The 26,434-nt window shown below is 51.5% G+C and overlaps 2 protein-coding genes across 10 annotated transcripts in view; one reads left to right on the top strand and one right to left on the bottom strand.

Moving 5' to 3' along the window:
• Window positions 1-379: 379 nt before the first annotated feature.
• Window positions 380-15,966, bottom strand: PACSIN3 (protein kinase C and casein kinase substrate in neurons 3). 6 transcript variants are annotated; one of them, XM_030864521.3, is made up of 11 exons: window positions 8,091-8,195; window positions 5,078-5,150; window positions 4,740-4,829; window positions 4,426-4,582; window positions 3,435-3,670; window positions 3,165-3,320; window positions 2,410-2,585; window positions 2,149-2,269; window positions 1,839-1,975; window positions 1,303-1,424; window positions 380-906 (listed from the first exon to the last, which is right to left on the bottom strand). In XM_030864521.3, the coding sequence occupies exons 3-11, from the start codon at window positions 4,791-4,793 to the stop codon at window positions 791-793; spliced, it is 1,275 nt and encodes a 424-aa protein (XP_030720381.1). In that variant the 5' UTR covers window positions 4,794-4,829; window positions 5,078-5,150; window positions 8,091-8,195; the 3' UTR covers window positions 380-790. The 6 variants fall into 6 exon arrangements, with proteins under 6 accessions (XP_030720381.1, XP_060159226.1, XP_030720383.1 ...); XM_060303243.2 differs by lacking the exons at window positions 5,078-5,150; window positions 8,091-8,195 and adding an exon at window positions 15,922-15,966; XM_030864523.3 differs by lacking the exons at window positions 5,078-5,150; window positions 8,091-8,195 and adding an exon at window positions 8,532-8,705.
• Window positions 15,967-21,972: 6,006 nt separating this feature from the next.
• The window catches only part of DDB2 (damage specific DNA binding protein 2), a 39,354-nt gene continuing 34,892 nt past the window's right edge, over window positions 21,973-26,434 (top strand). For all 4 annotated transcript variants that reach the window (XM_060303239.2, XM_060303238.2, XM_030864506.2 and 1 more), the window contains exons 1-3: window positions 21,973-22,276; window positions 23,424-23,557; window positions 23,964-24,155. In XM_060303239.2, coding sequence (XP_060159222.1) covers window positions 22,150-22,276; window positions 23,424-23,557; window positions 23,964-24,155 — 453 coding nt within the window. In that variant the 5' untranslated portion in view covers window positions 21,973-22,149. The remainder of the gene's footprint in view (window positions 22,277-23,423; window positions 23,558-23,963; window positions 24,156-26,434) is intronic.

Here is a 26,434-nt window from a genome sequence, read left to right as displayed (position 1 = left end):
TGCGAGGCCCGGCACCCGGCCTTAGCTCAGGCCAGTTGCCGACCGGTGAGTAATGATTAACAGTCCTACCAAGCAGTCGTAGTCCCGCCGGCCTGGACGGGAAGATAAACTGGCTGGGCTCCCGCCTGGCTCAGAACTCAGCACCCAGCCTCCACCAAGCCTGGATGGCTCACACCAACTCTGATCTCGAGTCCCTTCCACCCCAGGTTAGGGTCCCGAAGGCCCAGAACAGGTACCAGGCTGGCAGACCTTCGCCCAACCCCCGCCCCCCCAATATACTCCAGGCCCACGACCTCCTCAGTGCCTCTCTCCAGATGCCCTCGGCAGCCTGGCAAGGGTGGAATAGCGAAAAAGATGCACACAAGCCTGTTTTGTTTTTTCTTCCAAGTTTAATACACACTAGAACAAGCCACAAAAGAGTGCTGCTAGCCCAGAACTACACTCACCCCAGGCCAACCCCAGGAACCCCAAAACACAGAGATCAGGAACTGCATCCACAGCTCCTGGGGAGACTGGAGGACTCTTGGGGAGGCCCAGGCACCCCTGGGCCCTTCTGTCACCTCCTGACCTCCCCATCTTCCCCTCAGCCTAGACTCAGTTGGCCATTCCCTACCAGTCCCTTCTTAGACACAGGCCCCTCCCGTTCCCTGGGTCCCAGGACTTCCTCCCTCCTCAAGGGACAGAGGGGCAGCAGGGGCAGGATGGTTCAAGGCCCTCAGGTCCTGCTGTCCAGACAAGCTGGGCTCTGACCCAGGGTGGAGAAACGTTGCAGAAGGGCTGCCAGGGCAGGTCAGGCCCCCACACACTCCACATAGTTGGCCGGGTACAGGCCAATCCTGCCACTCTGCAGCTGGCCCTGACACCAGCCCTGCTCATCCTCCTCGCTCATCTTCAGCAGCTCCTCCCCTGCAAGAAGGGGGATTGGTCACTGGCAATTGTCCTGGCCCAGCCCCATTCCTGCAATTGGGTCAAGGACTGAGGGGGAGGGGGTAGTCGGAGAGCCCAGCTAGAAGAGACCTGGCTCAGGCAGAGGGAGGTCAAAGTCAGCCACTCCACCCCCAACCCTGAATGCAGCAGTCAGGCCGCAGCTGATGACTTTGAGAGGCAAATGAGGACTCCAAGCGGACACTCTGACTCCTGGGGGCTGGACCCAGAGCAGCCTTAAGAGTCAGAGAACTGGCCCTTGATAAGTGGATGTCTGGCTTCCCTTTTCCACAATCCTGCTCAGGCTAGTAAAGGGGCAGGGAAAAGGGGTGGAGGGGCTGAAGTCTGGAAGGGATCAAGAAAGGAGTTCCAGGGTACCTGCTCGGAAGCTCAGCTCATCAGCTTCCTGGCCCGCGTAGTCATAGAGTGCCCGCACCCGGACCCCAGTAGCAACCTTCCGGGGGTTCTCCTCATCTGACCACTCCTCATCCTGCCCGCCGCTAGAGAGGGAAGGACAAAGGGGCAGTCTCAGGGCACAAGGAACATGAGCGAGAGAGCCTAGGACTCAGGGCCAAGGGCTCACCTCCTGGAGGAACCCAGGGAGAGGCAGGTGGGGAAAAGCTGCAATTCTAGCCTGACCTCTGCCATGAATGCCTGCAAGCTCAGGCACACTTCTGCCACACAGAGCTGACATGAGCAGTAGATGAGAGGGAACGTGGGAAACGCCTGGCGAGTCTAAACCACCATAAAAACTGGCATCATTACAACTCATAAGCGTTACAACCCCTAAGGCACCTGGCACCGATTTTCAACCCACTTCAGGTGTGACGGGAATGAAGGGAAGAGACAGAGGAAGGAGGGCAGAGCAGGGGGCAGAGCTGCTTCCTTCCCACAGCCCGAATCCTGGCTCTCACCCTGGGGACCCCAGGCACTGGGGTGGGGATGCAGCACCATCTCTTGTGGGTACGATGCTGGTCAGAGTAACCTCGTCAGGGCTCCGGCCACCCTTCTCCTTCCGGCTGATTGTCCTCTGTGTGTCCCAGGACCACTCCTGTGGGGGCAGTGTTCAGGGTCAGGCGGGGCTGCAGGCTCTGGTGGCCGCCAGGACCACCCAGACCACCTTGACCTCCTTCGTCCCAAGCCCCAGCCTCCCTCCTGAGGTCCAGGCTGAGCCCAGTGGGAGCCCACCCCACCTCCCAGCCCCAGCCTGCCTGGAACACGTACCTCAAACTGGGGCCAGTTCATGGCCATGCCCGGCCCGTGGGTGCTGCGCCACCACCGCAGATCCTCCCTGTCGCTGGCTGCCTCGATGCCCTGATGCAGGTCTCGGTGGAGTTCGTGGAACCTGTGCCCCAGGCACAACCCTCAGGCTGGGAAGCCCTGGGCCTCTGCGCACCCCAATCTCATTCAGCCCAGCCAGAGCCCAGGGGAGATGGAGGAGACCCAGCATCACCCAGATCTCCATGCCCACCCTGCAGGCCATACCTCTCACTGCTGGAGAGGTCGAGGTGCTGGTGTAAGGTGAGCAGCATATCCTTGAAGAAGAGAAGCCGCTGGCGCTCGGCAGCCTGGCAGGTCTCGAAGGCCTGCTCCATGTCCTCCATGTAGCGTGGGGTGTAACGATGCAGCTCCACCAGTGTCTGCTCGTACTGGGTTTTCATCTGGGTGGGAGAGGAGGGGGTCTGGTGAGGACAAGACCTTGTATTGCTAGTATTTACTGAGCACCTCCTGTGGGCTAGGCACCAGGGTCCCAAAACCTGGCTCCTGCCCTTGAGGAACCCCAGGAGCCTAACAAGGGAGGTGGCATTCAGGCACAGCAGCTTTAAGAGTCTGGTGGAGAGTGAGATGAGGTCAACCTATGGGGAGCAGTGGGAGAAATCAGAAAAGGCTTCCCGGAGGAGGTGGAAACCGAGCAGCACCTCAGAGGACAGGGAGGAGCTCGATGTGCAGAGCTGGAGGAAGGGCGCTCTGGCAGGGTAGACAATGTGAGAACTTGTCCCAGGTGGGACACTGTGAAAGGAAAGGAGCTGGGAAGTTCTCCGCAACTGCGAAGATTATCCCAGTGCCGGAAACCACACCATTTCTCTCCTGAGTAAAGCATCATCTTTCTCAGGTTCCTCCCTTAACTGATAATCTGGAGAGAAGGTGGCAGGTGAGGATGAGAGCAATACAACTGCTGGGGACTGGAAAAGGCACTCAGGAAGCCCTGACCTGGGCCAGCCCAGTCCCTCAGCCAGTACCTTCTCGGACTCCTTGGAGCAGCGTTCCACCCGCTCCTGCAGCTTCCGCAGCTGCTCCTGGGAGACAGCGCTGTCCGCTTTCGCGTGGCTCTCCCGAGTCTGGGCTGTCTTCTCCTCCTTCCGGGCCGCATGGTAGCTCTTCTTGGAAGCCTCGACCTGGCACACACACAGGGACCACTTTGGACCCTGCATGCCATGCTTTGGCCCCCTCTAGCCCCAGGCTGACCCAGGAAGGCGTGTGCCTCTGCTGCCCATCCCGCCCAGGCTCACCTCCTTCAGCCTCTTTAGCCAGGGCTTCTGGGCCTTGCGGAAGCCGTCCTCGGCAGCCCGGCTCTCGCGGAAGCCGCCCAGCACAGGCCGGTGGAAGGCCCCCCGCTGCCAGGCGCGCACCCGCTCGCTGTCCTGGCCCTGCAGCTTCTCCCGCACCTCCAGGTGCAGGGCGCTTAGCCGCTCGGCCGCAGTGAAGAAGGCATGCCAGGCCTTCTCCAGCGTGCCATACTGAGGGCCTGCAGGGAGGGAAGGGGCTTGGGCTGGGCCGGGGATGCCACTTGCAATGAGCCCACCCCCTCTCGTCGGGTGCTGCTCTGGGTGCCAGACGTGGAGCAGAAATGCAAAGATAACAACAAATAATGTCAGCTGCTGCTTACTGAATACCTAATCTGTACCTGGACATACGAGATCTCACTGGATCCTTGTCTCATCCACCATTGTGAAGACAGTGTCACAAACAACATGGAACCAGCAAAAAGGCAGCCCAGAGAAGTGAAAGTAATTGCCCAAAGCATTATAGCTACAACTGGAGCTGAAATTCAAACCCAGGACTGTGGTATAATCCACTATATTCTATTGCCTCAGAAGGAAGAACTAGTGTCCGTTCCCAAGGAAGGCAGCTTGTTTGGATGGAAAGATCTCAAGCTCCTGAGTCAGAAGGCCTGAGCTCAAGCTTTAGTTCTTCTTAGCTGTGTGACTTCAGGCAAGTCACTTAGCCTCTCTGAACTGCCACATTCTCCTCTGGAAAATGGGTAGAAGAAGACCATCTCCATTATAGGGTTGTTAGAAATATCAAAATGACTCATGACAGTACTTTGGGAACTCTAACAGCACAGCTATAAGAATAACCGGGAGGATCGTCTTGCTTTAAAGGGAAGGCAGACGTGGAAGCCTCGAACTTTTCCACGAGAGGTGCAAAAAGAAGCTGCCTTGCCTGGTCACCCCACCCGCGGCAGCCCTCTTCTCCCAGTAGGCCCGAGCACAGGCTCACCCTTCTCCACGGAGCCCCTCCACTTGCGGGCCCATTCGGCCAGCTGCTGGGCATAGGCCTTCTCAATGCGGGCGCGCTCCTGGAAGCAGCTGACCAGGTCCCCACACAGCCGATGCCCATCCTCCACCCGCTGCACCGTCCGCCTGTAGTTGCCAGCCTGGGGAGGATACGAGAAGGATAGTGTCACCAGGGAGAAGCCCCCGGCAGGGGCCGGGGCTGACAGCTAGGCTCCTCCCTTGGACAGATGACTGGGCCCAGAGAGGGGTGAGCATTTCCGTGCCACCCCCAAACCTGGGACCCAGCTAGCTGCTCACCTCCCAGAAACTGCCCTCTAGGGCCTCCCCTCCAGCATCTTCCTCTGGAGCCATGGTGTCCCCGCAGCACGGAATGGTGGCGGATTAGAGCTGTAGAGGGCAGAGGGGTAAACAGGGAAGCCAGACGCACACTTTTGGGGATAGGAAAAGACCCTCTCCTATCCCTGGCTTTTGCCCCCCACTGCCGTCCCCACTACCCAAGGAACTGTTAAGAGCCAGGACTTAGCAGGCAGGGGTCTGGAAGTCCCCAGGAGGGCCCAGGGTGGGGGCAAAGATGGTAGTTTCAAAGGTCCTCCTCTCACCCTGGTTTGCCCTCGCCACCACCTCACTCCATGTACCTGGGGCCTAGAGCTCACTTCAGGGACCTGGGTGTCCAACTCTCAAAGCTGCCACTGTGATTCTGCCTTGGAGCTAACAAGAGCAAAGCAGGGGGTGAGGGTGGAGCTGACAGTGTCCAGGGCGGTGCCCAGCTCCCCCAATATAGCAACTGCTGTCAGAAGCGCCAGATTCCAACCAGGAGAATGCCAGTCGGGTCACATGGTCCAGCTGGGGATTACATGGCCGGCGGGGGTGGGTAGTGGGCAGAGAGCCTCTCACTGCCCCAACCGCAGATGAGACAAGAGGACGCCTGCCCAAGCCAGGGCTCTGTGGCCTCTCCTTGAACAAGGCGACCCTTTACCAGACCAGGCCAGGTCAGAGGGTGCCCAGCCACACTGCAGTAGCTCCCCGTGCTGGGAAGAGCAGACTGGGAACCAAGAGGCCTGAGTCTTATCTTGGCCATGAAGCTCGAACAAGTGCATTAGACTGTCCTCTCCTAAGGGGCTTCAGCTCCCTCCTAAGATGGAAATTCCACCTCCTGGTCTGCTTCCGTGCCAGGGCCGGTACAAGACTCAAACCAGGCAATGAACAAGAAATGTGAGGGGCCCGACAGTCACGAGGGACACACATCCCGCTCCACAGCATCCACTATGAGGTCCCAAAGGGCTCCGTGGATAATGAGTAACTCAGCCCCACCCTCAGAAAGCCCAGAGTATGGGGCAGCACGGGGTGTCAGACAGGTGATCAGCCAGTTATGACAGTGTGCTCCAGAACTGCGGAGGAGGACAAGGCAGATTCCAACCCCAGAGCCACCACCCCCAGGGGCTAGAGGACACAGTGGCATGCGGCCACTCCCCTCCTGTCTCTGGGCAGGGTCTCAGCTGTCCCCAGCATCAATTCAAGCCCCTAGAAGGAAATCACTTCCTCCTCTGAGCAAGCCCAAGGGACACCGCCAGACCCAGGAGGACAGTGTGCTTGTTGCTCCCAAAGCAGGGCTCTATCACAGTACTCCCCAAACTGGTAAATCTCTCCCCATCCTTCAAAACTCAGAGTGAGGCACCTTCTCCAGCCCCCCGCCCATTCCTCCATCCCCATCTCCCACCTGTCTATATCCCATTGGGTTGTGACTACAGGACAGGATCTGTCCCCAGTCACTGGCAGAGACTTCCTGAGGGTCCAGTTTGTGTTTCTGCAGGCACTGGAGTTAGTAGCTGAATGAGAAAACAAATGACATCCACCTGAAGACCAGGAAACCCACTGGCTATAGCAGCTTTGAGAAAGCATGGCCTGAGTGGGCTTCCACCACTCAGCTAACAGGAGGGAGAGCTCAGGCCTACAGTGGAGGTGCCTGGGCCCAGAGCAGGAGAGGAGCAGAGCAGCTGGCCCCACCAGGGTCCTCAGCACTTCCCCTTGCTTCCTCTTGAGTCTGTCCCACTTACCCAGAAAGGACTTGCCAACCAGATGGAGAGAAACCCAGCTGCAGCTGTAAATCCCAGGGCCTCAGAGCTGTCCCAGTCAGGCATCCAGGGGCCTGGGCCCCCTGCCTGCTCCAGCCTCTGGGCTCCTGGCTCCCGGGAGAGCTGCCCCCCACCCGTTCCCTCTCTCTGGCCCCAGAACAGAGCAAGCTGTGTGTGCAGGGCTGGCACTGCTCCCTTCAGCCTCCCAGAGCAAACACAAGCCCAAGCCCCAGGCACAGCCAGGCCCCACTGCCCCACGGGACCTAGCAGCAGGGGTGGGCCTTGTGCCTTGGCCCCTGCGGAGAAGGGCCAGCACCCTGTGCCTCCTGACCCCAGCAGAGACCCAGATTGGTCCCCAGAACACGCTCCACCACCAGCAAGTGCTCAGAAAGCAGATAATGAACCTTCCCAGCCCATGGAGCCAGCACCTACTGGGCTGGGACAAGTCCTCTGGGGCTTGGCAGGGTCTCCTCACAGCTTGCTAAGCCAAGGTAGGGAGTCTTGGAGTTCAGGGAAGAACCCACTCCCTTACCTGAGGCTGGTATGTACCCCCAACCAGACCAGCCCCCACCCTTTCCAGAAGCCGGGGGCATGCCCCTGGGAGGGAGCACTGCTGCCCTGCCCTGCCCATCCTCTGTCCTGAGGCACGGGCTTGGCCTCAGGACCTCTTCTCCCAGCCGCCCCTCACGATCTGCCCGCAGCCCGAGGATTTGAAGGCACAGAAGGGGCCGGTCGACTGGTCCAGAGAGGGGTACTTAGGCAAGAGCGACTGGAACCAGCAGCCAGAGAGGCCCGGGAGCCTGGGGGAGGGGGTAGCGCGGGGAAAGAAGAGGAGGCAGGGCCAGGGAGGGGCATAACAAAGGGGCGCTTTTGGAAACCCGACCTGCCGCCTGAGGTGCCTGCTCCCTGATGACGCGCTCCAAAGCCGGAGCGCTCACACCAGACCTCGGAGGCCAGGGGCTGCCGTCTCTAACCTCAACCCTTAAGGACGGCTCCCTTCGACCTGGCCCTCTTGCGGGCCCGGCGCTGCACGACCCGGAGCCCATGGAGCCCACGCGGAGCGGCCGGGCCAGGCCTAGCCATGGAGACTCTAGCTAGGACTTCTTGGGCAAACTTGTTGAACTTGGTCTCGGCGGAGGTGGGGCCAGCCGGTCATCGCTGAGGGGAGGGGGCGCACCCTGCCTTGGCCGGCGCCGCCTCGAACTGCAGATGGTTGCCCGGGGCTGCGGCCCCAGGAACTGGGGCTCTTTGCTAAGGGCGAGGGGTCCTGGGGAGTAAGACCCCTACTGGGGTCCCAGGGCGGATTGGGGCCTTTTAGGGGCCCCAGGAGATGGTGTGGCCCGCCAGCCCCGACGCCTCCCTCTCCCCGGCAGGTCCCCGCCGGGTGCGCGGCGCCGCAGGTAATAGACCCCTTCGGCTCGGCGGCAGCTCTTGCTGTCCTCCCGCAGAGCGCGGTGGCCGGGGGCTCGGGGAGGGAGTCACTGCCATTGCAAACTTCAGGAGCCGGAGGAGGAGAGGGCGTGCTCGAGCCGCGGCTCCCGCCGCCGCCTCCCCGCCCCGCCCGGGCAGCACTCACCGCGTCCTCCCTGGGCGCCTCGGCGGGTGGGGGTCCGGCCACGCTCCGGCCCAAGTCCTGCCGCTCCCGGGCCCGGGCCGCCGCCTCCCGGTGCGCGCCGGGCCCTCCCCCGGGAAGCCCAGCCCCCGGCCCCGCCCTCTCCTCGCTGCTGCGGCCGCAACCCCACCGGCCAGCGGCCGGGGCAGGGGCTGCCGGCATAGCAGCGACCGGCGCTTCCCGAGGCGCGGGCCGTGGGGTCTCGGCTCCCCCCTGAGAAGCGCCAGGGCCGACTCCCCAGGGTGGCGCCGCGCGGCTATAGGGAGTCAGATTTCGGCTTTGCCCCTCCCCGGCCTCCGCAGAGCCTGGGAGAGCGGTGGAAATGCGAAGGGATCGGGCCTGCACTGGCTCCCTTCGGAGGGAGGTCTGGGGGCTACCCTGCCTTACTCTTTTTGCTGAGCACACCTTTCTTAACTCCCACGAGGCTCACAATCATCTCCTTGTAAGCATTAGGACTCCCATCGTATAGATGAAAAAACTGAGGCTCAGTGACCTTTAGTAGCTTGCACAAGATCTGTAGTCGGGCAGGGTCGGGACTCCAAAGCCGTGCCCTTTCTTTGCACAGCCCTCCTTGCCAATCCGAGGGCCCATTCTGAGGACTGGGCAGACAAGTAGTGGAGGTGGGGCAGAACGGCACGAGCTCCTCCCCCTCCGTGTTCTTATTCCCAGATTTTGTACCACGATTCATTCTTAAATCCCTTCGCCCCTCCACCCCCTTTGTTAGTAGATCTTTGCAGATCGCCACGATGCCACTCCCCCGCCCCTTAATAAATCCCTCTTCCTCACCCCCTTGTCCCCCACCCCGGGATTTTTCGGAGCCTGTCCATCGGTTATTTATATCCACTGCTGGAGCGGTCCAAGAATGTTCTGAGGCTGACCTAATCGCCACCTGCTCGGTCTCCCCGCCCCTCCCTCTCCTTCCTGGGCCCAGTGACCAGGCGGCCTGGCAGGAGGGAGGGAGCGCAGGTGTGCTTGGTCCGACGCCGGGGGCACTCAGAGGGTCTAGACCGCGCACATGGCTGGCGGTTGCGAACCCCGCCGCGCGCTCCGAGGAGTGCGCCCCCAGGGGACCGCGCGGCTCTCTGGGAAGCCAAGAGCCACGCTGTTCTCTTTCCAGCACGTACTCTTCGTCCTCACTCCCCGCAAGCCCGTCCCACCCCCACTCCCCGAGGAGTGTGAGTACGTGTGTATGGATTTGTAAACGGCGGCTTTAAAAATAGCAAAACTATGTAGTTTCTAAATCCGGGAGGAATCACGGACGCGTTCTTTGTGCAGATAAATCCGCTCGTAAAATGGAAAGGGGCCCTGAAGAGAATGGCGGGTAATTTCAGGTGGTAATTTTAGCCGCTGAGGGCTGACTCGCTCCGCAGTCCTTGTGGGAGGGTGAAACCGCCTATGGGGCACCCGAGACAAGCCGTGTTTGGCCAATCGTACCTGAGTAGTGGATCCTTGACTTGGCGCTTTCAGGGTGCAGCTTCTGAAACAAGTTTCAACACCCACTCTCTGTTGGGGCTTGGACAAGTCCCTTTTCTGCATCTCTCTGATTCTACCTCTATGAAACATGACAGGTGACTGGGCTGACCTCCCAAACGGGCATGTGCCCCAGGCAATTAATGATTATAAAACGACTGCAAATGAGAGGAGCTGAGGTAATATCTAATGACAGCCATACTGTTTTGTATTATTCAAAATCAGTTAACATCCCACCAAGTGCCTGGGGGCTTTAGGCACCTGGAGAGAAAGTGTGAAAACACAAGAATGAAATTAATTACAGGAGCCACCTATTAAAACCCTATTAAAAATAAAGACTGCAAGCCAGGCTTTGGGATCTAGGGAAGCCAGGCCACAGAGAGACAAAAAAAAACCAGGGCTATTCATCAGACCACAAGGAGAAGGGAATGCGGAGTGGAAAACATCTGGCTTCCCTTGGATTCAAATCTGGAGGCAGAGAGCACAAATGTTGCCGCTGATCTTAATTGCCCCTAAGGTACTGTAGGGAGAGAAAAAAAACCAACAACAAAACCTGAGCATACTGAGCTGTTTCAAGGGTGAAAGGAGACAGAGCTGACCTTGGAAAGCCAACCCCATCCTAGTGCTGCCCCAGTGCTCAGATTTCTGTGCTGCGGCCAGAGCCCCTACACACTCACACGGCTCCATCAGTGAGGTACCCAACTTGAACAGAGTTCAAGATGAGATGCGCAAGGTCAGAGGGCTGGATAGACAGAAACCCAGAGGTAGCTTGGCCCGGGGCACCAGGTGGCAGGTTGGTCCAAAGCCCAAGTTCACAACATTCACAGACTCACTCACCTTGAGTTTCTGGAATGTCCTAACCACTGTACCTTCATGTGTTTATTTATTCATTCATTCATCCAGTTAAGAAAACATTTAAATTTTTGCTTTATGCTAAGCCCTATGCTGGATGTTGAATACAAAGATAAATAAGGCTGAGTCCTAAGGGTATGACAATGATATGATATGGACAGGAAGTACTATGGGAAAACAGAAGCAGAAGAGACCACTTTTCACCAGGTGATGACACTTGACTGGTTTTGATAAGCAGGAGTTAGTCATGTGGAGAGGCATTCTAGGCGGGAGCACCTGGGTGTGCCAAGCCCCAGAGGTGTTAGCATATGACCTGGTGACCCAGCAATTCCACTTTTCGGTATCTACCGTAGACAAACATGTACAAGTCCAGAAAAGGATACAAGGATGTTTGCATATAGTATTGTTTGCAATAGGGAAAAACTGGAAACAAATGTCCATCAAGAGGGCAATGGTTGAGGGACTTCCTGGGTAGCACAGTGGTTAAGAATTCGCCTGCCAGTGCAGGGGACACAGGTTCAATCCCTGGTCCAGGAAGATCCCACATGCCTCGGAGCAACTTAAGCCCGTGCGCCACAACTACTGAGCCTGCACTCTAGAGCCCGCGGGCCACAGCTACTGAAGCCTGTGCACCTAGAGCCCGTGCTCCACATCAAGAGAAGCCACTGCAATGAGAAGCCCGCGCACCCCAACGAAGAGTAGCCCCCGCTTGCGGCAACTAGAGAAAGCCCGCGTGAAACAACAAAGACCCAACACAGCCAAAAGTAGATAAATAAAAAAATTAATTTTTTTAAAAAAAGAAGGCAATGGGGCTTCCCTGGTGGCGCAGTGGTTGAGAGTCCGCCTGCCGATACAGGGGACACGGGTTCATGCCCCGGTCCGGGAAGATCCCACATGCCGCGGAGCGGCTAGGCCCGTGAGCCATGGCCACTGAGCCTGCGCGTCCGGAGCCTGTGCTCTGCAACGGGAGAGGCCACAACAGTGAGAGGCCCGCGTACCGCAAAAAAAAAAAAAAAAAAAGGCGGCAATGGTTGAATAACCTAAAGTCCATTCATGCTCTTGGATTACTCTGCAATAACTAAAGCACAGGGGAGGTAGAGATGTGCTCTTATATGAAAACCTCCAAGACACTGTTGAAGAAAAAGCAGAACACTCAAAATATTCAGAGACTATACACCAAACTGATTTTGATGATTCTGTCTAGAAAGAATTGGTGAGGGAGAGTTTTGTAATGTTTGAAAATTAACAATGAGAATGTACTTATGTGTAAAATATATCATTAAGATAAAGAGTTTTGTTTTAGGAGATGGTGATGGGTCTTATTGTCTGAAACGGTGCTGTCCAAATAGAATTTTCTGCATTAATGGAAAATAGCTGTGCTATCCAATATGGTAGTCACTAGCCACATGTGGTTATTGAGCACTTGAAATGTGGCTAGTGTGATAGAGGAACTGAATTTTATTAATTTATTTTAATTAAATTAATTAATTAATTAATTTGGGCTACACCGGATCTTACTTGCGACACGCGGAAACTTCGTTGCGGCATACAAGATCTTTAGTTGTAGCATGCGGACTTCTTAGTTGCGGCACGCAGACTGTTAGCTGCAGCATGCATGGGGGATCTAGTTCCCCGATCAGGGATCGAACCTGGGCCCCCTGCATTGAGAGCATGGAGTTTTACCCGCTGGACCACCAGGGAAGTTCCTGAATTTTAAATTTAATTTAATTTTAATTAATTAAAAATGTATTCGCTACGTGTGGCCAGTGGCAACTGTATTGGACAGTTCCCGGCTAGAATATCTAGAACATTGAGTTCAGGATGGGGTAGAGGCAGACGAAAGATGTGGCTGGAAAGATGGGTTGGGATTGAACGGTGATTTGCAAGATGGGCTAAGGAGTTTGGGTTTTATCCTATAGACAGTGAGGAGTATGAATGGAAGTGACTAGATCAGATTTATCCTTTTAAAAGATAACTCTGGCAGCCCTTCAGAGTGTAGATTAGGGCAGGCAGAGGGCTGCAGGCAAGGTTTATCTCCTCCGAAGGCTGCTGTCTGTCTCTGTGGCCTCTGGACATTGCCCCAGCATTCCAGATGGGCAGCTGAGTAAAGTACTCTGATTCAACAGCTATGTTTTTCAGATCTCAGGCAACCCCAGGTGGAAAAACTTGTCCGAGTTATTGAGAAGGGTTAACCTTAGTGGGGGAGGCTGTCTCTGGGTTGGAACACAGGAAGAACAGCAGACGGATGGCATTAGAGTGGAAATGTGTACCAGGTTTCAGAGCAGGGGCCGTAGAGGAAGTTTCTCCAGGGTCAGGAATTTGCCCCGGGCAGATTCTTTGGAAGGTCCAGTTGCACAGTCCACGTTTCAGCTCCACAGGCAAGGGTTCTGCTCAGCAGGCCTGCCCTAGTTCATTGGGGCCCTTCCCCGAAGTCCACTGGGGACCTCCTTTTTGGTGAAAGAGGAGTTCTAGTGGGGGATCCATTAATTTAGCTGACTTTCAGGGAACACCTACTATGCAAGACACAATGCTGGGCGCTTGGTCCAGTGCAAACAAAGCAGACATGGTCTCTGACTCCGTGAGGTTTCCTATTAAAGTCAAAGGCCTGAGTACATAATTACAAATTGTGATATGTGTTTTAAAGTGCAATAAAAAAGATAAGTGCTATGAGAGAATAATAACAAGGGGAAAATAATTTCAATTGGCAGAGGGTCAGAGAAGATGTCTCTCAGGAAGTTTAAGCTTCTCTACCCCATAAGGGCCCAAATGACAAATGGAAGTTAGCTAAGTAAAGAGGGAACCTAGAAAACAGGATTCCAGGCAGAAGGACTGATGTGTGCAAAGTCTCTGAAATGGGAACTTGACCTGGGAAAGAAGGGTAGAGTGGGTAGGGCATGGTGAGTGAGAGGGTGAGAGGGCCAGGGTGAGGTAAAGAGGGGCAGGCAGCACCCAGACACTGCAGGCTTTGTTTTATTCTGAGTGCAGAATTTAAGCAGAAGAGATCTGAATGTCTTTCTGGATGTTGTGTGAGGAATGGATTAGAGCAGGGGGTCAGCAAACTGTAGCCTGGATGGCCCACAAGCTAAGAATGGTTTTTATTTATTTTTTTTTTTTTAAAGAAGGATACAAGTCATCCTTTTTTTTTTTTTTACTTTATTTATTTTTGGCCATATTGGGTCTTCTTTGCTGCGTGCGGGCTTTCTCTAGTTGTGGCGAGCGTGGGTTACTCTTTGTTGCAGTGCACGGGCTTCTCATTGCTGTGGCTTCTCTTGCTGTGGAGCATGGGATCTAGATGTGCGGGCTTCGTTAGTTGTGGTTCGCAGGCTCAGCAGTTGTGGCACACAGGCTTAGTTGCTCCACGACATGTGGAATCTTCCCAGACCAGTGCTCAAACCCGTGTCCCCTGCATTGGCAGGCGGATTCTTAACCACTATGCCACCAGGGAAGCCCTAAGAATGGTTTTTACATCATTAAATGGTTAAAAAGAATCAAAAGAAGAAGAATACTCTATGTGTTATGTGAAGGTTTTAAGGAATTCAAATTTCAGTGTCAATAATTTCAATTATTTATTGAAATTAAAATTTTCAATAAAGTTTTATTGGCACACAGCCACACTCACTTGCTTACAAATTGTCTACGGCTCCTTTGGCACTGCAGTGGCAGAGCTGAGTAGTTGCAATGGTGATTGCATGCCTGCAAAGCCTAAAATATCTACTATCAAGCCCTTTACACAAAAACTACACCGGCTCCTGGATTTGAAGAAGACCAATTAGGAGATTGCTGTAGTCATCAGGTGCAAGATGATAGGGACCTGTTCTAGGTGGTAGCCGTGGAGGTGCTCAGTGCGTGGCCTGAAGTATCCGAGGGAGAGAATTGGTACAATTTGCTCAAGTGTGCATGGTAGGGGGGAGAGACATTTCAAAATGACACCCTCCAGGGACTTCCCTGGTTGTCCAGTGGATAAGACTCCAGGCTCCCAATGCCGGAGGCCGGGGTTCGATCCCTGGTCGGGGAACTAGATCCCACATGCATGCCACAACTAAGAAGCCTGCATGCCACAACTAAAAGATCCCGCATGCCTCAACTAAAGATCCTGCGTGCCGTGACAAAGATCCCGTGTGCCACCACTAAGACCTGGTGCAGCCTAAATAAATAAATAGATAAATAAAATAAATATTTAAAAAAAGACTCCCTCCCATGAGTTTGGAGGACTCAGAGTAGGACATTAGTGGGGCACTTGACAAAATTTGAATAAAGTTTGTTGATTAGGTAATAGTGTCGTTCCTGTTCATTTCCTCACCTTGATCATTGTATTGTGGTTCTGTATGATGTAACATTTGGGGAATTAGGGAAGAGTATATTTAAATTCTTTGTTCGGACTTCCCTGGTGGTCCAGTGGGTAAGACTCTGCGCTCCCAATGCAGGGGGCTCGGGGTTCAGTCTCTTGTCGGGGAACTAGATCCTGCATGCATGCCACAGCTAAGAAGTCCACATATTGCAACTAAAGATCCTGCGTGCCGCCACTAAGACCCGGTGCAGCCAAAATAAATAAATAAACATTAAAACAAAAGTTCTTTGTAACGTTTTTGCAACTCTTTGTAAGTCTGAAACTATTTCAAAATGAGAAGTTGAAAAATAAAAATAGATTAAAACAAAGTAAAAATGACTCCCTGGTTTTCAGCTTGAGTATCTACATAGACAGGTCATTTACTGGGATGGGGAAAATGGTAAAGAGGCAGGAGAAGAGGGGAGGATCAGACTTCACTTTGTCTTTTTTTTTTTTTTTTTTTTGGCCGTACCACAGGGCTTGTGGGATCTTAGTTCCCCGGCCAGGGATTGAACCTGGGCCCTCAGCAGTGAAAGGACAGAGTCCTAACCACTGGACCACCAGGGAAGTCCACAGACTTCACTTTGGACAGTTTAGGTTTGAGATGTTGATCTGAGAATGTGTCAAAAAGGCAGGGCCAGGCACTATCCTGAATCTCACTGATGAGCCCGAGACCTGGGAGAAGGTATAGAAACTGTGCAGCTCAACCTCAGAATGGGAGCTCTGTGCCTGAGGTGAGGCTGGACAAAGGGGATCGGGGGGAAGTTTGTGGAGTATCTGTGGAATCGCAGGTATGCTGCTCAGCACTTGGTCACCTCAGCCTCGTAACAACCCTGTCCAGTTGGACTTATTCTTCCCAGTTTACAAACGAGGAAAGAGACTTAGAGAGGTGCAGATCTGCTTTAGGACACAGCTAGGAAGTGGGAATGTGAGGGCTCGCCAGCGGATTTTTCCTTCTTGCTGATACTGACCACCCATGGCAGATACTGAGTATATTAGCATCCTAGAGCTGCCATAACAAATAGAACAAACTGGTGACTTAAAACAGCAGAAATTTCTTCTCTTACGGTTCTGGAGGTCAAAGGTCCAAAACCAGAGTGTTGGTAGGGCCACACTCCCTCCCCAGGCTCTGGGGGAGAATCTTACCTTGCCCTTCTGCTGGCTGCTGTTGGCTGCTGGCAATCTGGTAGCTTCTTTGGCATCCCTTGGTTGATAGCCATATTACTCCAGTCTCTGCTTCTTTCTTCACATCATCTTCTCTGTGTGTCTGTCTCTGTGTCTTATCTCCCTCTGCCTCACTCTTCTAAGGACACTTGCCACTGGATTTACAGTCTAATTGGATAATCCAAGATGATCTCCTTATTTTGAAATCCTTAACTACGTCTGCAAAGACTGTTTTTCTAAATAAGGTATCATTCACAGGTTCTGGAGATTAGGATATGGATATATCTTTTCAGGGGCCATCATTCAACCCACCACAAGAGGCTAGAGGAGGCCAGAGCTGCTGGCCTTGGAAATCTAGTAAAATGCTTCTTGAGCTTAAAAAACAGGCTGCCTTTCAGTCTTCCTTCATCCAATTTCACAAATGTGCCTCTTTGTGGAATGGATCAGCAGCCTATATGCTGCCAACACAAATGTGGCTTGCTCTTCCAGACTGCCTGTAATTATGACAAAATGCTCAGATTCTGGGGCCTTTAGACACGGGATATTTGAGCACAGAAGGGAATTACAGTAAATGTGCCAGCAATGATGCCCAATCAGAGTGTGGAGTGTTGGGGCGATTGTGTGTGAATCTGTACCTAGAAACACCCTCTTCCCGAGGCTATCGGTTTCACCTATAACCACAGCTACCTGGGCAGCTCACCACCTTCCTCCACAAGGAGAATGTTAGCCGAGGTTCCTTGGGCGAGCTTCTTGTCACATGCTGCTGAAGTTACAATGACCTAATAACAGGACATTGGCTCCTACGGACAGGAGCCAAAGCAGGGCAGTGGAGAGGCGAGTGGGAAGAGCGGAATGTAAAGTGATGTAAATGTAGTTCTCCCGGTCCCACCAGCCTGTGACTCATCTGCTCGCAGAGCACTGGCTCGGCTGTACCACAGAGAGAATTATTTTTATTTCTGCCACTTGGGATTTTTGCAGTCCTCGAGACCTTTGGCATGAAAAGAGTGAGGAGAAGGCATTGGCAGAACTCAAACCCCTGGTTTCTGATTCTCTGGTCCCCACTCTTTCCATGATGGCTTAGCGACTGGTGAGAACTCTTGAGAACAGCTTCTTCACCACCTTTATCAAACCTTATCAGTAAATAACATGCTGCCGGGAGATTATATAACAACTTCTATTTGTAGAACACTTTACAGTTTGCAAAGCACTTTCGTATATTATTTCAGCACTCTGGCAACTGCCCTGTAACTCTGGCTTCCTAGAGAAGTTTCCTGGCATCCTGCACCAGTGGTATTTCATGACAGGATATTGATTTAGTGTGTGGATGGTGCCTCATCCCGCACAGCAGAGACAGAAGGTGGGGTTTTGGGGTATTTACACAGCTGTTTGACACTTCCAAAGCTACCCAAAATTATATTTTTGAAAACTGATGCTGTTCCCAGAGGGCAGGAAGCATGCTTTCATTTCGCTTTATTATAAATCTATTCATACTGGGGCAGTTAAACATGTATTGGAGATGCCAAGCAACAAGGACCCTGGATGCTGTATTCAGTCTGTTTCCAAACCTTTAGGAGGAATTTAAACTTCAGTTCCCTGCAAATGCTGCAGAGTCCTTGAGGCTGTCATTTGCAAACCACTTCATGCAGTAACTGTGTGTGGGAAGCCTGCACACACCATCCGTGTGGATTATGGATGGTTTTGCAGACTCAGCAGAATGTTTGGATCCATCGACAGCTTGATCAGAATCAGAGTCATGTATCAGCCTGCAACAGGAAAATAGTTCCTACTAGATGGAAACTTCCCACAGGGAGGCCAGAGTTGAAAGCAGTCACTGGTTTCTGCTGCTTTAACGGCAAGTCATAGAATCACAGATTTTAAAACTGGAAAGGATCTGAGACACCACATCTTCTCTCCCCTTTATTTTATGATGAGGAAACTAAGGCATAGAGAAGTGAAATGATGACTCCAAGATCACATACACAGTCTAAGTACAATGCTCTTTCCACCGTGCCATAGTATTTATTCCAGAAAACACCTAAGCCACATATTGTTTTGCAGATCAAAGAAACTGGCATTATTTAGGGTCACGCTCATGGTCTGCCCAGCTTCCAGTGCAAACACGAGACCCTGATTTGTTATCACCAGCAGCTTTTGAATGAATTGCCTTGTGATGCCTTATGTCAAAAGTAGTGTCACGGGCTTCCCTGGTGGCGCCGTGGTTGGGAGTCCGCCTGCCGGTGCAGGGGACGCGGGTTCGTGCCCTGGTCTGGGAGGATCCCACATGCCGCGGAGCGGCTGGGCCCGTGGGCCATGGCCGCTGAGTCTGCGCGTCCGGAGCCTGTGCTCCGCAACGGGAGAGGCCACAACAGTGAGAGGCCCGCGTACCGCAAAAAAAAAAAAAAAAAAAAAAAAAAAAAAAAAAAAAAAAAAAAAAAAAAAAAAAAAGTAGTGTCACAGTTAGAACCAAGATATCTGTAAACGTGGTGTCATGGCACAGCCTCTCCGTGGCATGAAACCAGAGCAATACTGTACCATTCACCTCATTATCAGATTAGCTGCGTCAAAAAAAATGTATTAAATACTTTTATCCACCCTGCACCCGACGGTTCATCAGATGGGAATGGATGACATCAAGTCCCTCAGCAGCTGCTTTGCAGTGAACAGCAAAACTCAGGGTAAGAATGGCCCAACACACAACCTGAGGCAAAGCGCTTTATTGGTATGTGCAAGGCAGGTTTTCACTGCTCACAGTGGTTTGTTTGTTTGTTTTTTAATCCATCATGGAAGACTTCTCGATCCTAAAAAGGGATGGTGGGAAAATCTGGCATTAAGCAGGACATTTCCTTTGCTCATGAACGGCTATAACCCTCCTGCCTTTCCATTTTCTACTCCTTCTGCCTGGAATGTTCTCCCACTCTCCCCTTCCTCAGTCTTCTCTCAAGATTCAGCTTAAGTGTCACCTTCTCTGGGAACATTTCCTTGACTGTTTTTTTTTTAAATTTTTTGGCCGTGCCCGTATGGCATGTGGAATCTTAGTTCCCTGACCAGGGATCGAACCCGCGTGCCCTACATTGGGAGTGAGGAGTCTTAACCACTGGACCGCCAGGGAAGTCCCAACACTGCCCCTTCTTTACCCCACTCCAAGCTGAGTTCAAGCATCCTTTTTCTGTACCCCACCCCCACCCCACGTGAATCCAACGCTTCCTCTCTCACCCAGCTTGTCACACAATACTGTAGCTTTAGGTTTATTTGTCTGTTAAAAGGCACACACCACGTGCGCCATGGCCGCTGAGCCTGCATGTCCGGAGCCTGTGCTCCGCAATGGGAGAGGCCACAACAGTGGGAGGCCCTCGTACCGCAAAAAAAAAAAAAAAAAAAAAAGGCACACTCCATGGGGGGAAAGAACATTTTTCATATCAGCATTTTTGTTTTTAATTTTATTGAAGTATGGCTGATTTACAATGTTGTGTTAATTTCTACTGTACAGCAAAGTCAGCATTCTTTTTGACTGGAATAATGCCAGGAACAGTGTAGGTTTTTGATAAACGTCAGTAGAATGAATTCTTCTGCTTGCCATTCAACCTCCCCCTTTATCTGTCCTCTCTTACTTTGCCCAAATCCTTAATGTGATCAATTTCCTCCTCTTCAAGCTGCCTCCTAATCTACCTATAAATGCCCCCAAGCCAAATACTATCAGGGACACTCCTGTAGTTGAACTCTGGGTCTATTGCTCATTGCAACAGAGGATGCATACCATGGGGAAGGGTGGGACATCTCTGGAAAAAAGTATTAGAAAGAAATAGGAGGGAATTCCCTGGCATTCCAGTGGTTAGGACTCCGTGGTCTCACTGCCAAGGGCCCGAATTCCCTGGTGGGGGAACTAGGATCCCACATGCTGTGCGTTGCGGCCAGAAAAACAAAACAAAACAAAACAACCCAAAAAACAAAATAGGATTGGCTTGTGTTGGATGGTTTGTATAACGGATCAGAGAAGTGGGGTTTTGCTCTGTATTGGAGGCTGTCAGGAAACAGGGGTGATTCTGTGATTGGCTATCAGTAAGAATGAAGCAAAGCTAAGGCTGTGATTAACAAAGAATCTGCAGTCATTCATATTAGCCAAAATAACAGGGGGATGTTTGGTCATTTCTGTGGTTAGAATAATGTTCATACTTTTGCCTGTGTTCAAACATCAGTGATTATGTTTTTGTGTTGATCTATCGTGATCACAGAATGGCCTTGTCTGTGCTGATGATTTGCAAAATTATTTCTACAGAACACTAAGGCCTAGCTAATAATACCAGGCCAGCACCCAGATGCCAGGAGCTGCTTTTCTCTTTCTCATAACCCACACCCATTCCTAACTTTCATCAATCTGTTTCTCCTCTTAGGATGCTATTCTCCGTTCCCCAGCAAACTCCACAAAACCCCATCTTCCCCGTGAGGCTTTCCTAAATACTACTTTCTCCATTAGAGTATCTTTTCTGAATGCATCTAAAAGTCTTGGTTGGCATACCACAGTTTAGTACTCAACTGTGTTCTAGCCTGAATTGTTTGACTTGTTTCACACGTATATTTTTTAAATAAGTTTATTTATTTGTTTTTATTTTTGGCTGTGTTGGGTCGTCCTTGCTGTGTGTGGGCTTTCTCTAGCTGCGGTGAGCGGGGGCTACTCTTTGTTGCAGTGTGCAGGTTTCTCATTGCGGTGGCTTCTCTTGTTGTGGAGCACGGACTCTAGGCGCACAGGCTTCAGTAGTTGTGGCACGTGGGCTCAGTAGTTGTGGCTTGCGGCCTTTGAGCACAGGCTCATTAGTTGTGGCGCACGGGCTTAGTTGCTCCGCAGCATGTGGGATCCTCCCGGGCCAGGGCTCGAACCCGTGTCCCTTGCATTGGCAGACAGATTCTTAACCACTGCACCACCAGGGAAGCCCTAGCATGTATTTTTCTTCTTAGTAGATTGTAAACCTTATTTAGGGGCAGGGCTGTTTCTCATACTTCAGGATCCTCCAGAAATTAGCGCCCGCTGAGGTGAAACGAATGGCTGGTCTGAGTAAGGGGGAGAGGGCAGCTTGCTTCTGTAACACAGCTCTGAAAACACAGCTACAGGCCTGCAGGGGAGAAGCCATTAGCTTGCCCTTTCCCCTGCTGGCTGCCATTTCTAACACCCTGAGCTGATCTTCCCATCAAGAAAGCTTTTTCCAATTTTTCTTTAGGAGCAATCATTTCTTTCCAAGAGTTATTATTTTTTTTGGCACTCTCTCCTGTCCCTACCTGTCTGAAAGCTCCTTGAATGCAGGATCTACCATTAATGCATTTTTGTCTCCTGTCACTCTCCCAAAGCACCTGGCACCTGACTTAGATGGTGGAAGGAAAGGACCAGCAGTTCCCGACCAACCCCATCTCCTGCCTGGCTCGACGCAGAAAGCGGGGTGCATCAGAGCTGTCTCCTGTCGGGCCGGGTGGGACGCCTATGAGGCTCACTGCAATGGTCTTTGGCACAAGACCTCAGCCTGGGCAGTTAGCCGCACGCTCTCCGGCCCATCATCACTGCCCCGGGTTGCTCCTTAGGAGGACACTAAGCAGGTTTGGGGAAACTTTAATTAAAAGCTGCGAGTTTCAACCACTCTCCACAGAGACGCTGGGATTCGTCAAAGCTGGAGAAGTATAAGCAATTGACATCGACCGCAAAGCCAGCAGGCAGAATCAGCTCGGTTTCCACCGCCGGGATGCGGTTTGCTTTCTACAAAGCCTACTCACGGATCAGCCAATCACACAACCCGAGAGGGCGTGGTCGCCAAGTAGAAGGTGGAGAAGGCGGAGCCGAAGCCTTGATTAGCATCCGGTCTGGGGCGGGGGGCGGGGCCCAGAGGCCTGGCAGCGCCGCGTCTGAAGAGGCTTCAAGTTGCGAGGCCGAACACCAACGGCCATGTTTATTTCTGGCAGGTCAGCTGACTTGGACTAGCTCAGGGCCAACACGTAGGCGGTATCCCTTTTCTCTGGGGAGCGGATGAGGCCCTCCCCTCACACACTTCCCATCTCTCCGCGCGCGCCCCCGCCTTGCCGGTGAGCCTGTTTGGCGGGAAGTTGGCTTAGTTGGCCTACCTGTGGCTCCGCGGGTTCTGTGGTCCCCGCCTTGTTTTTCCCCAGAAGCTTCTCAATCTTTCGTCGGTCATCTCGGCATAAGGCATAGTACCCCTTCGCACGGAGGACGCCATGGCTCCCAGGAAACGCCCAGAAACCCAGAAGACCCCCGAGGTGGTTGTGCGCCCCAAGAGCAAGAGGAACAGAAGCCCCTGGGAGCTGGAGCCCGAGGCCAAGAAGCTCTGTTTGAAGGGCCCCGGTACTGCCTGCGCCTGCTGCTTTAATTAATTCCGCCATTTGGGGTTCTCACACAGGAGGCTGGAGTGGGGGGTGGGTGCGCCTGGGTCCCTGAGGCCGTCCCAAATCATGAACGCCTCAGGCTCTGCATTTTGTCTGCAGGTCCTATGACACCTTAGAGCTTGCGCTTAACCTCCCTCAGGTGACAGGAAGAGGCAGATGAGCTCCATTACAACAGACACAATGGACTTTTCAAATTCCTTGTTTGTACCAGAATTTTTACACACTGAGGACTGCTTAAGATAATCCTACTTTGCCTAGTGGTGTGTGTACTTAATTTCTCTAGTCACGATTGCTAGCTGTATGTCCTTGGTTTAACTGCGGAAACCCTCCCATTTCCCTCCTTCCTTCCTTCGAAAACTCATTCTTAGGGGTTTATTGGGGCTTGAACCTGGGGCTATAAGGAATGTAGGGAACTCCAAAGACAGGGGGTTGTTGATGAAGTGGTTTTTTTGTTCATGAGAAGAAAGAATTGGTTGTCACGAGGCGGGATTCATAGAGATCAGGTCCTCAAATACATGTTGGTAATCCAGAGTTGCTTTATTCCTATTCTAGGTGGATCTGCCTTCCCCAAAGTAGCCTAGTGAATTTAGCGCCACACCGGACCCTATGGATCTGCTGGTTTTAAGGAGAAGAGATTGGACTTAGGGCCAACCACTGGTCACCTCTACATTATTTTAATATAGGATTTAAAGAAACTGCTTTTCCCAAAAAGTCACTTCTATGCTGTCCTAAAATCTTTTTATTGTGCTTTATATATAACTTTTAAATTGTCACCCAACCCTATCACTAGTTTTCCAGCCCAAACTGGGAAGAGTTCTGCAGTTCTCATGTGTTTCTTTGGCTCAGTTCTCAGGAACCCCGCAAGATCATAGTTTCACTTCAGAAGTACTATTTTGGGGAATGTTTTTTGGAAGGGGCTGAATTCCTACTCACTATTTATTTGTTGTGCTGGGTGAGACTGAGCAGAACGTGGAAAAACCTTAGGAGATGATAAGAGAGATTGTCTATGCCGAATGAAGGAACAAGGCTTTCTTTTGGGGATGTTTCAGCAGAAAAATCTTTGAGTGAGATTGGAGTGGAAAATATGTGTCTGTTCTGCTTGGCAGGTCCTAGCAGAAGATTTGACTCAGGCTGCCTTTGGGCGGGGTTGGCTAGCCTGCGGGTCCCGCCACCATGCAGCATCGTCAGGGCCCTCCACCAGCATAAGCTGGGCACAGCTGCCTGGCCATCACTACAGCAGGTGAGGCGTTTCCTGGCTGAAGAGCTCAAGGGTTTGCATGGTGCCTTTTTTTTTTTTTTACTGCTGGATGGTCCAAAATTAGATGCTGGGTTGGTTCAGTGGGTCGGCGGAGTGGTCAGATCACCCCCATCTTGTTGACTCCTGGGCACTCAGTCATGTAGAAGTGCCCACTGGGCACTCAGCCATGTAGAAGTCCTATGCTGTAGGGCGTCCCAGCAGGAATGCACCCTGCCTCCTTGCTTTCCATGATTAGATCATGTATATTGCAAATATTTTTATGCACAGAGTCAGGCAGTTATTTTTCCTTTAGTGGGAGGACCTGACCCCACTTATCTATGCGGGAGTCAGAGATTGGCAATTTACCCTTACGTTTTAATTCAACTTAATTTTTTTCTCTCTGTATCAGGGTCTCCAGCAGTCCTTTTTGAACTCTCTGGCTTCTTACCGGATATTCCAAAAGGCTGCCCCTTTTGACAGGAGGGCCACATCCCTGGCGTGGCACCCAACTCACCCCAGCACCCTGGCTGTGGGTTCCAAAGGGGGAGATATCTTGCTCTGGAACTTTGGCATAAAGGACAAACCCACCTTCATTAAAGGGGTGAGCAGTTCCCTGTGCCAGACGATAGTGCTGAAGAAGTGTGTGTTGAAGGGATGAAAAGTCATCCGGTAACAAGGAGATAATTGGGATCAAAAATAACTGTGGGTATTTTCAAACGGGTCAATGGTGATGATACTCAACTCTTTATTGAACGCCTGCCCTTAAAATATTAGGAAGTATGAAATATTGATCACCCTCGTAAATCACCTAGAATCTAAGCCCTTTCTTATCTCCTTGACCTCATCTTGTACTACTGTCTTTCCTCATTCCCTATGCTTTAGCCATACTGGCTATTTCTATTCCTGAAGCCGAGTCTTTGCACTTGCTGTTCCCTTTGACTGGAGTGCTCTTTCCCATGGTTTTCTCATGGCTGGCTCCCTCTTATCATTCAGGTCTCGGCTCAATATATTTTTTCAAAAAGGCTATTACTGACCGCTCTGCCTAATCACTGATGACTCCCTATCTCATTATCCTGCTTCACTTTTCCCCCACAATGTTTATCAATATCTGAAATGTTTTACTTCTTTACCCACTGGAAGGTAAGCTCCATGATGGCAGGGACCTTGTTTTTCTGATTTACCACTGTAACCCCAGTACCTAAAACAATGTTTGGCCTAGATAGCTGCTTTGTATTTGTTGAATGAATGAGGGGCTTGGAGTATAACTGGATAGGTGGGATGTCTACCGACAAGATAACTAACAATACAGCAGTACAGATGCTAAATGCTACATACAGAACATGAGAGAAGGAAGAACCTCTTGTGAATTAGAGTCAATAGAGGTTTCATAGATGAGTGAGGAGTGAGGAAGAACAATATTTAGATAAATGGAGAGAAAAGGAGGAAAGGCAGAGTGTGTTTGGGGCAAGGTTTGGCATAGAGCTTTTTAGGGGTGCTCTTAATTGTGCTAGTGTTTGTCATCAGTCACTGAGGGGTGAGGGTATTGGCCCCTCCACCAAAGACAAGACCGTTAGCTTGCCCAGCTGGGGACTGACATTGGAGGGCTATACTGTGAAAGGTGATGCTCTGGGTTTAGAGCAGGAGCCACAAATTCACATGCGTAAAGAAGCCAGACAGATAAAAGAATGATGTAGGATGGTGGTTAGTGGTAAATTGGAGATGGTTGACAGGTGGGAATCTAGGTCCTGAGATATCAGATCTGACTTTTTCAAATGAAGACTGAAATGTTCTGACTTTAAAAAATTGTAATGAAACACATATAAAATTTACCATCTTAACCATTTTTAAGTTTACAGCTCAGTGGCTTTAAGTACATTTACATTCTTGTGTAACCAGTCTCCAGAACTTTTTCATCTTGCAAAACTGAAACTCTGTAGCCATTAAACACTAATTCCCCATTCCTCCTTCCCTCCAGACCCTGGCAACCACATTCTGCTTTCTGTCTCTGTGATTTTGACTAAGTATCTCATACAAGTGGAATCAGACAGTATTTGTACGTTTGTGATAGGCTTATTTCACTTAGCACAGTGTCCTCAAGTTTTATCCGTGTTGCAGCACGTGTCAGAATTTTCTTCCCTTTTAAGGCTGAATAATATTCCACTGTATGTATGTACCACATTTTGTTTATCCATTCATCTGTTGATGGACATTTGGGTTGCTTCCACCTTTTGGCTTTTGTGAATAATGCTGCTGTGAACGCGGTTGTACAGATATCTCTTCGAGCCCCAGCTTTCAGTTCTTTTGGTTATGTACCCATAGTGGAATTGCTGGATCACATTGTGACTCTATTTTTCATTTTTTGAGGAACCACCATACTGTTTTCCATAGAGGCTGTACCATTTTACATTCCCGCCAACAGTACTCAGGGGTTTCAATTTAAAATATCCTGGTTTTTAATGTTGGGAATTAAGTGAAATTGAACATGCTCTGTAGCTAAACAAAACACATTTGTGAACTGGATTCTGCATTAGCTCACTGTTTTTCTACCTCAGGTTTAGAGGCCAAAGGTAAACCCAGGATGAGTTCTTTTAAGTGGAGGGTTTGGAGAGCAGCTCATCAGAAAAGACCAGGTTAGGCAGGCTTGAAGATTAGGATTCAAGGTATGAGATCAGTGTTCAAGAAAATAAGTGCCTGAAGCCCAAAGAAAGGCAGCCAGGGGATTACTTGGTGGTCTGTCTACCCAGCTGGTGAGACAGGTGACCCCCAGGAGGGGTAGCTTTAAGTTGAAGTCAGAACCCAGAGCTCAGGCAGGAGGAGATTGGTTTTTTCCCTAGGCATCCAGGACATGGGAATAGAGAACTTGAAGAAACAGCCTAAGAG

Source organism: Globicephala melas, chromosome 8 (genome assembly GCF_963455315.2).
Source record: "Globicephala melas chromosome 8, mGloMel1.2, whole genome shotgun sequence".
Lineage (NCBI taxonomy): Eukaryota > Metazoa > Chordata > Mammalia > Artiodactyla > Delphinidae > Globicephala > Globicephala melas.
This window is presented reverse-complemented; position numbering and strand designations above follow the sequence as displayed.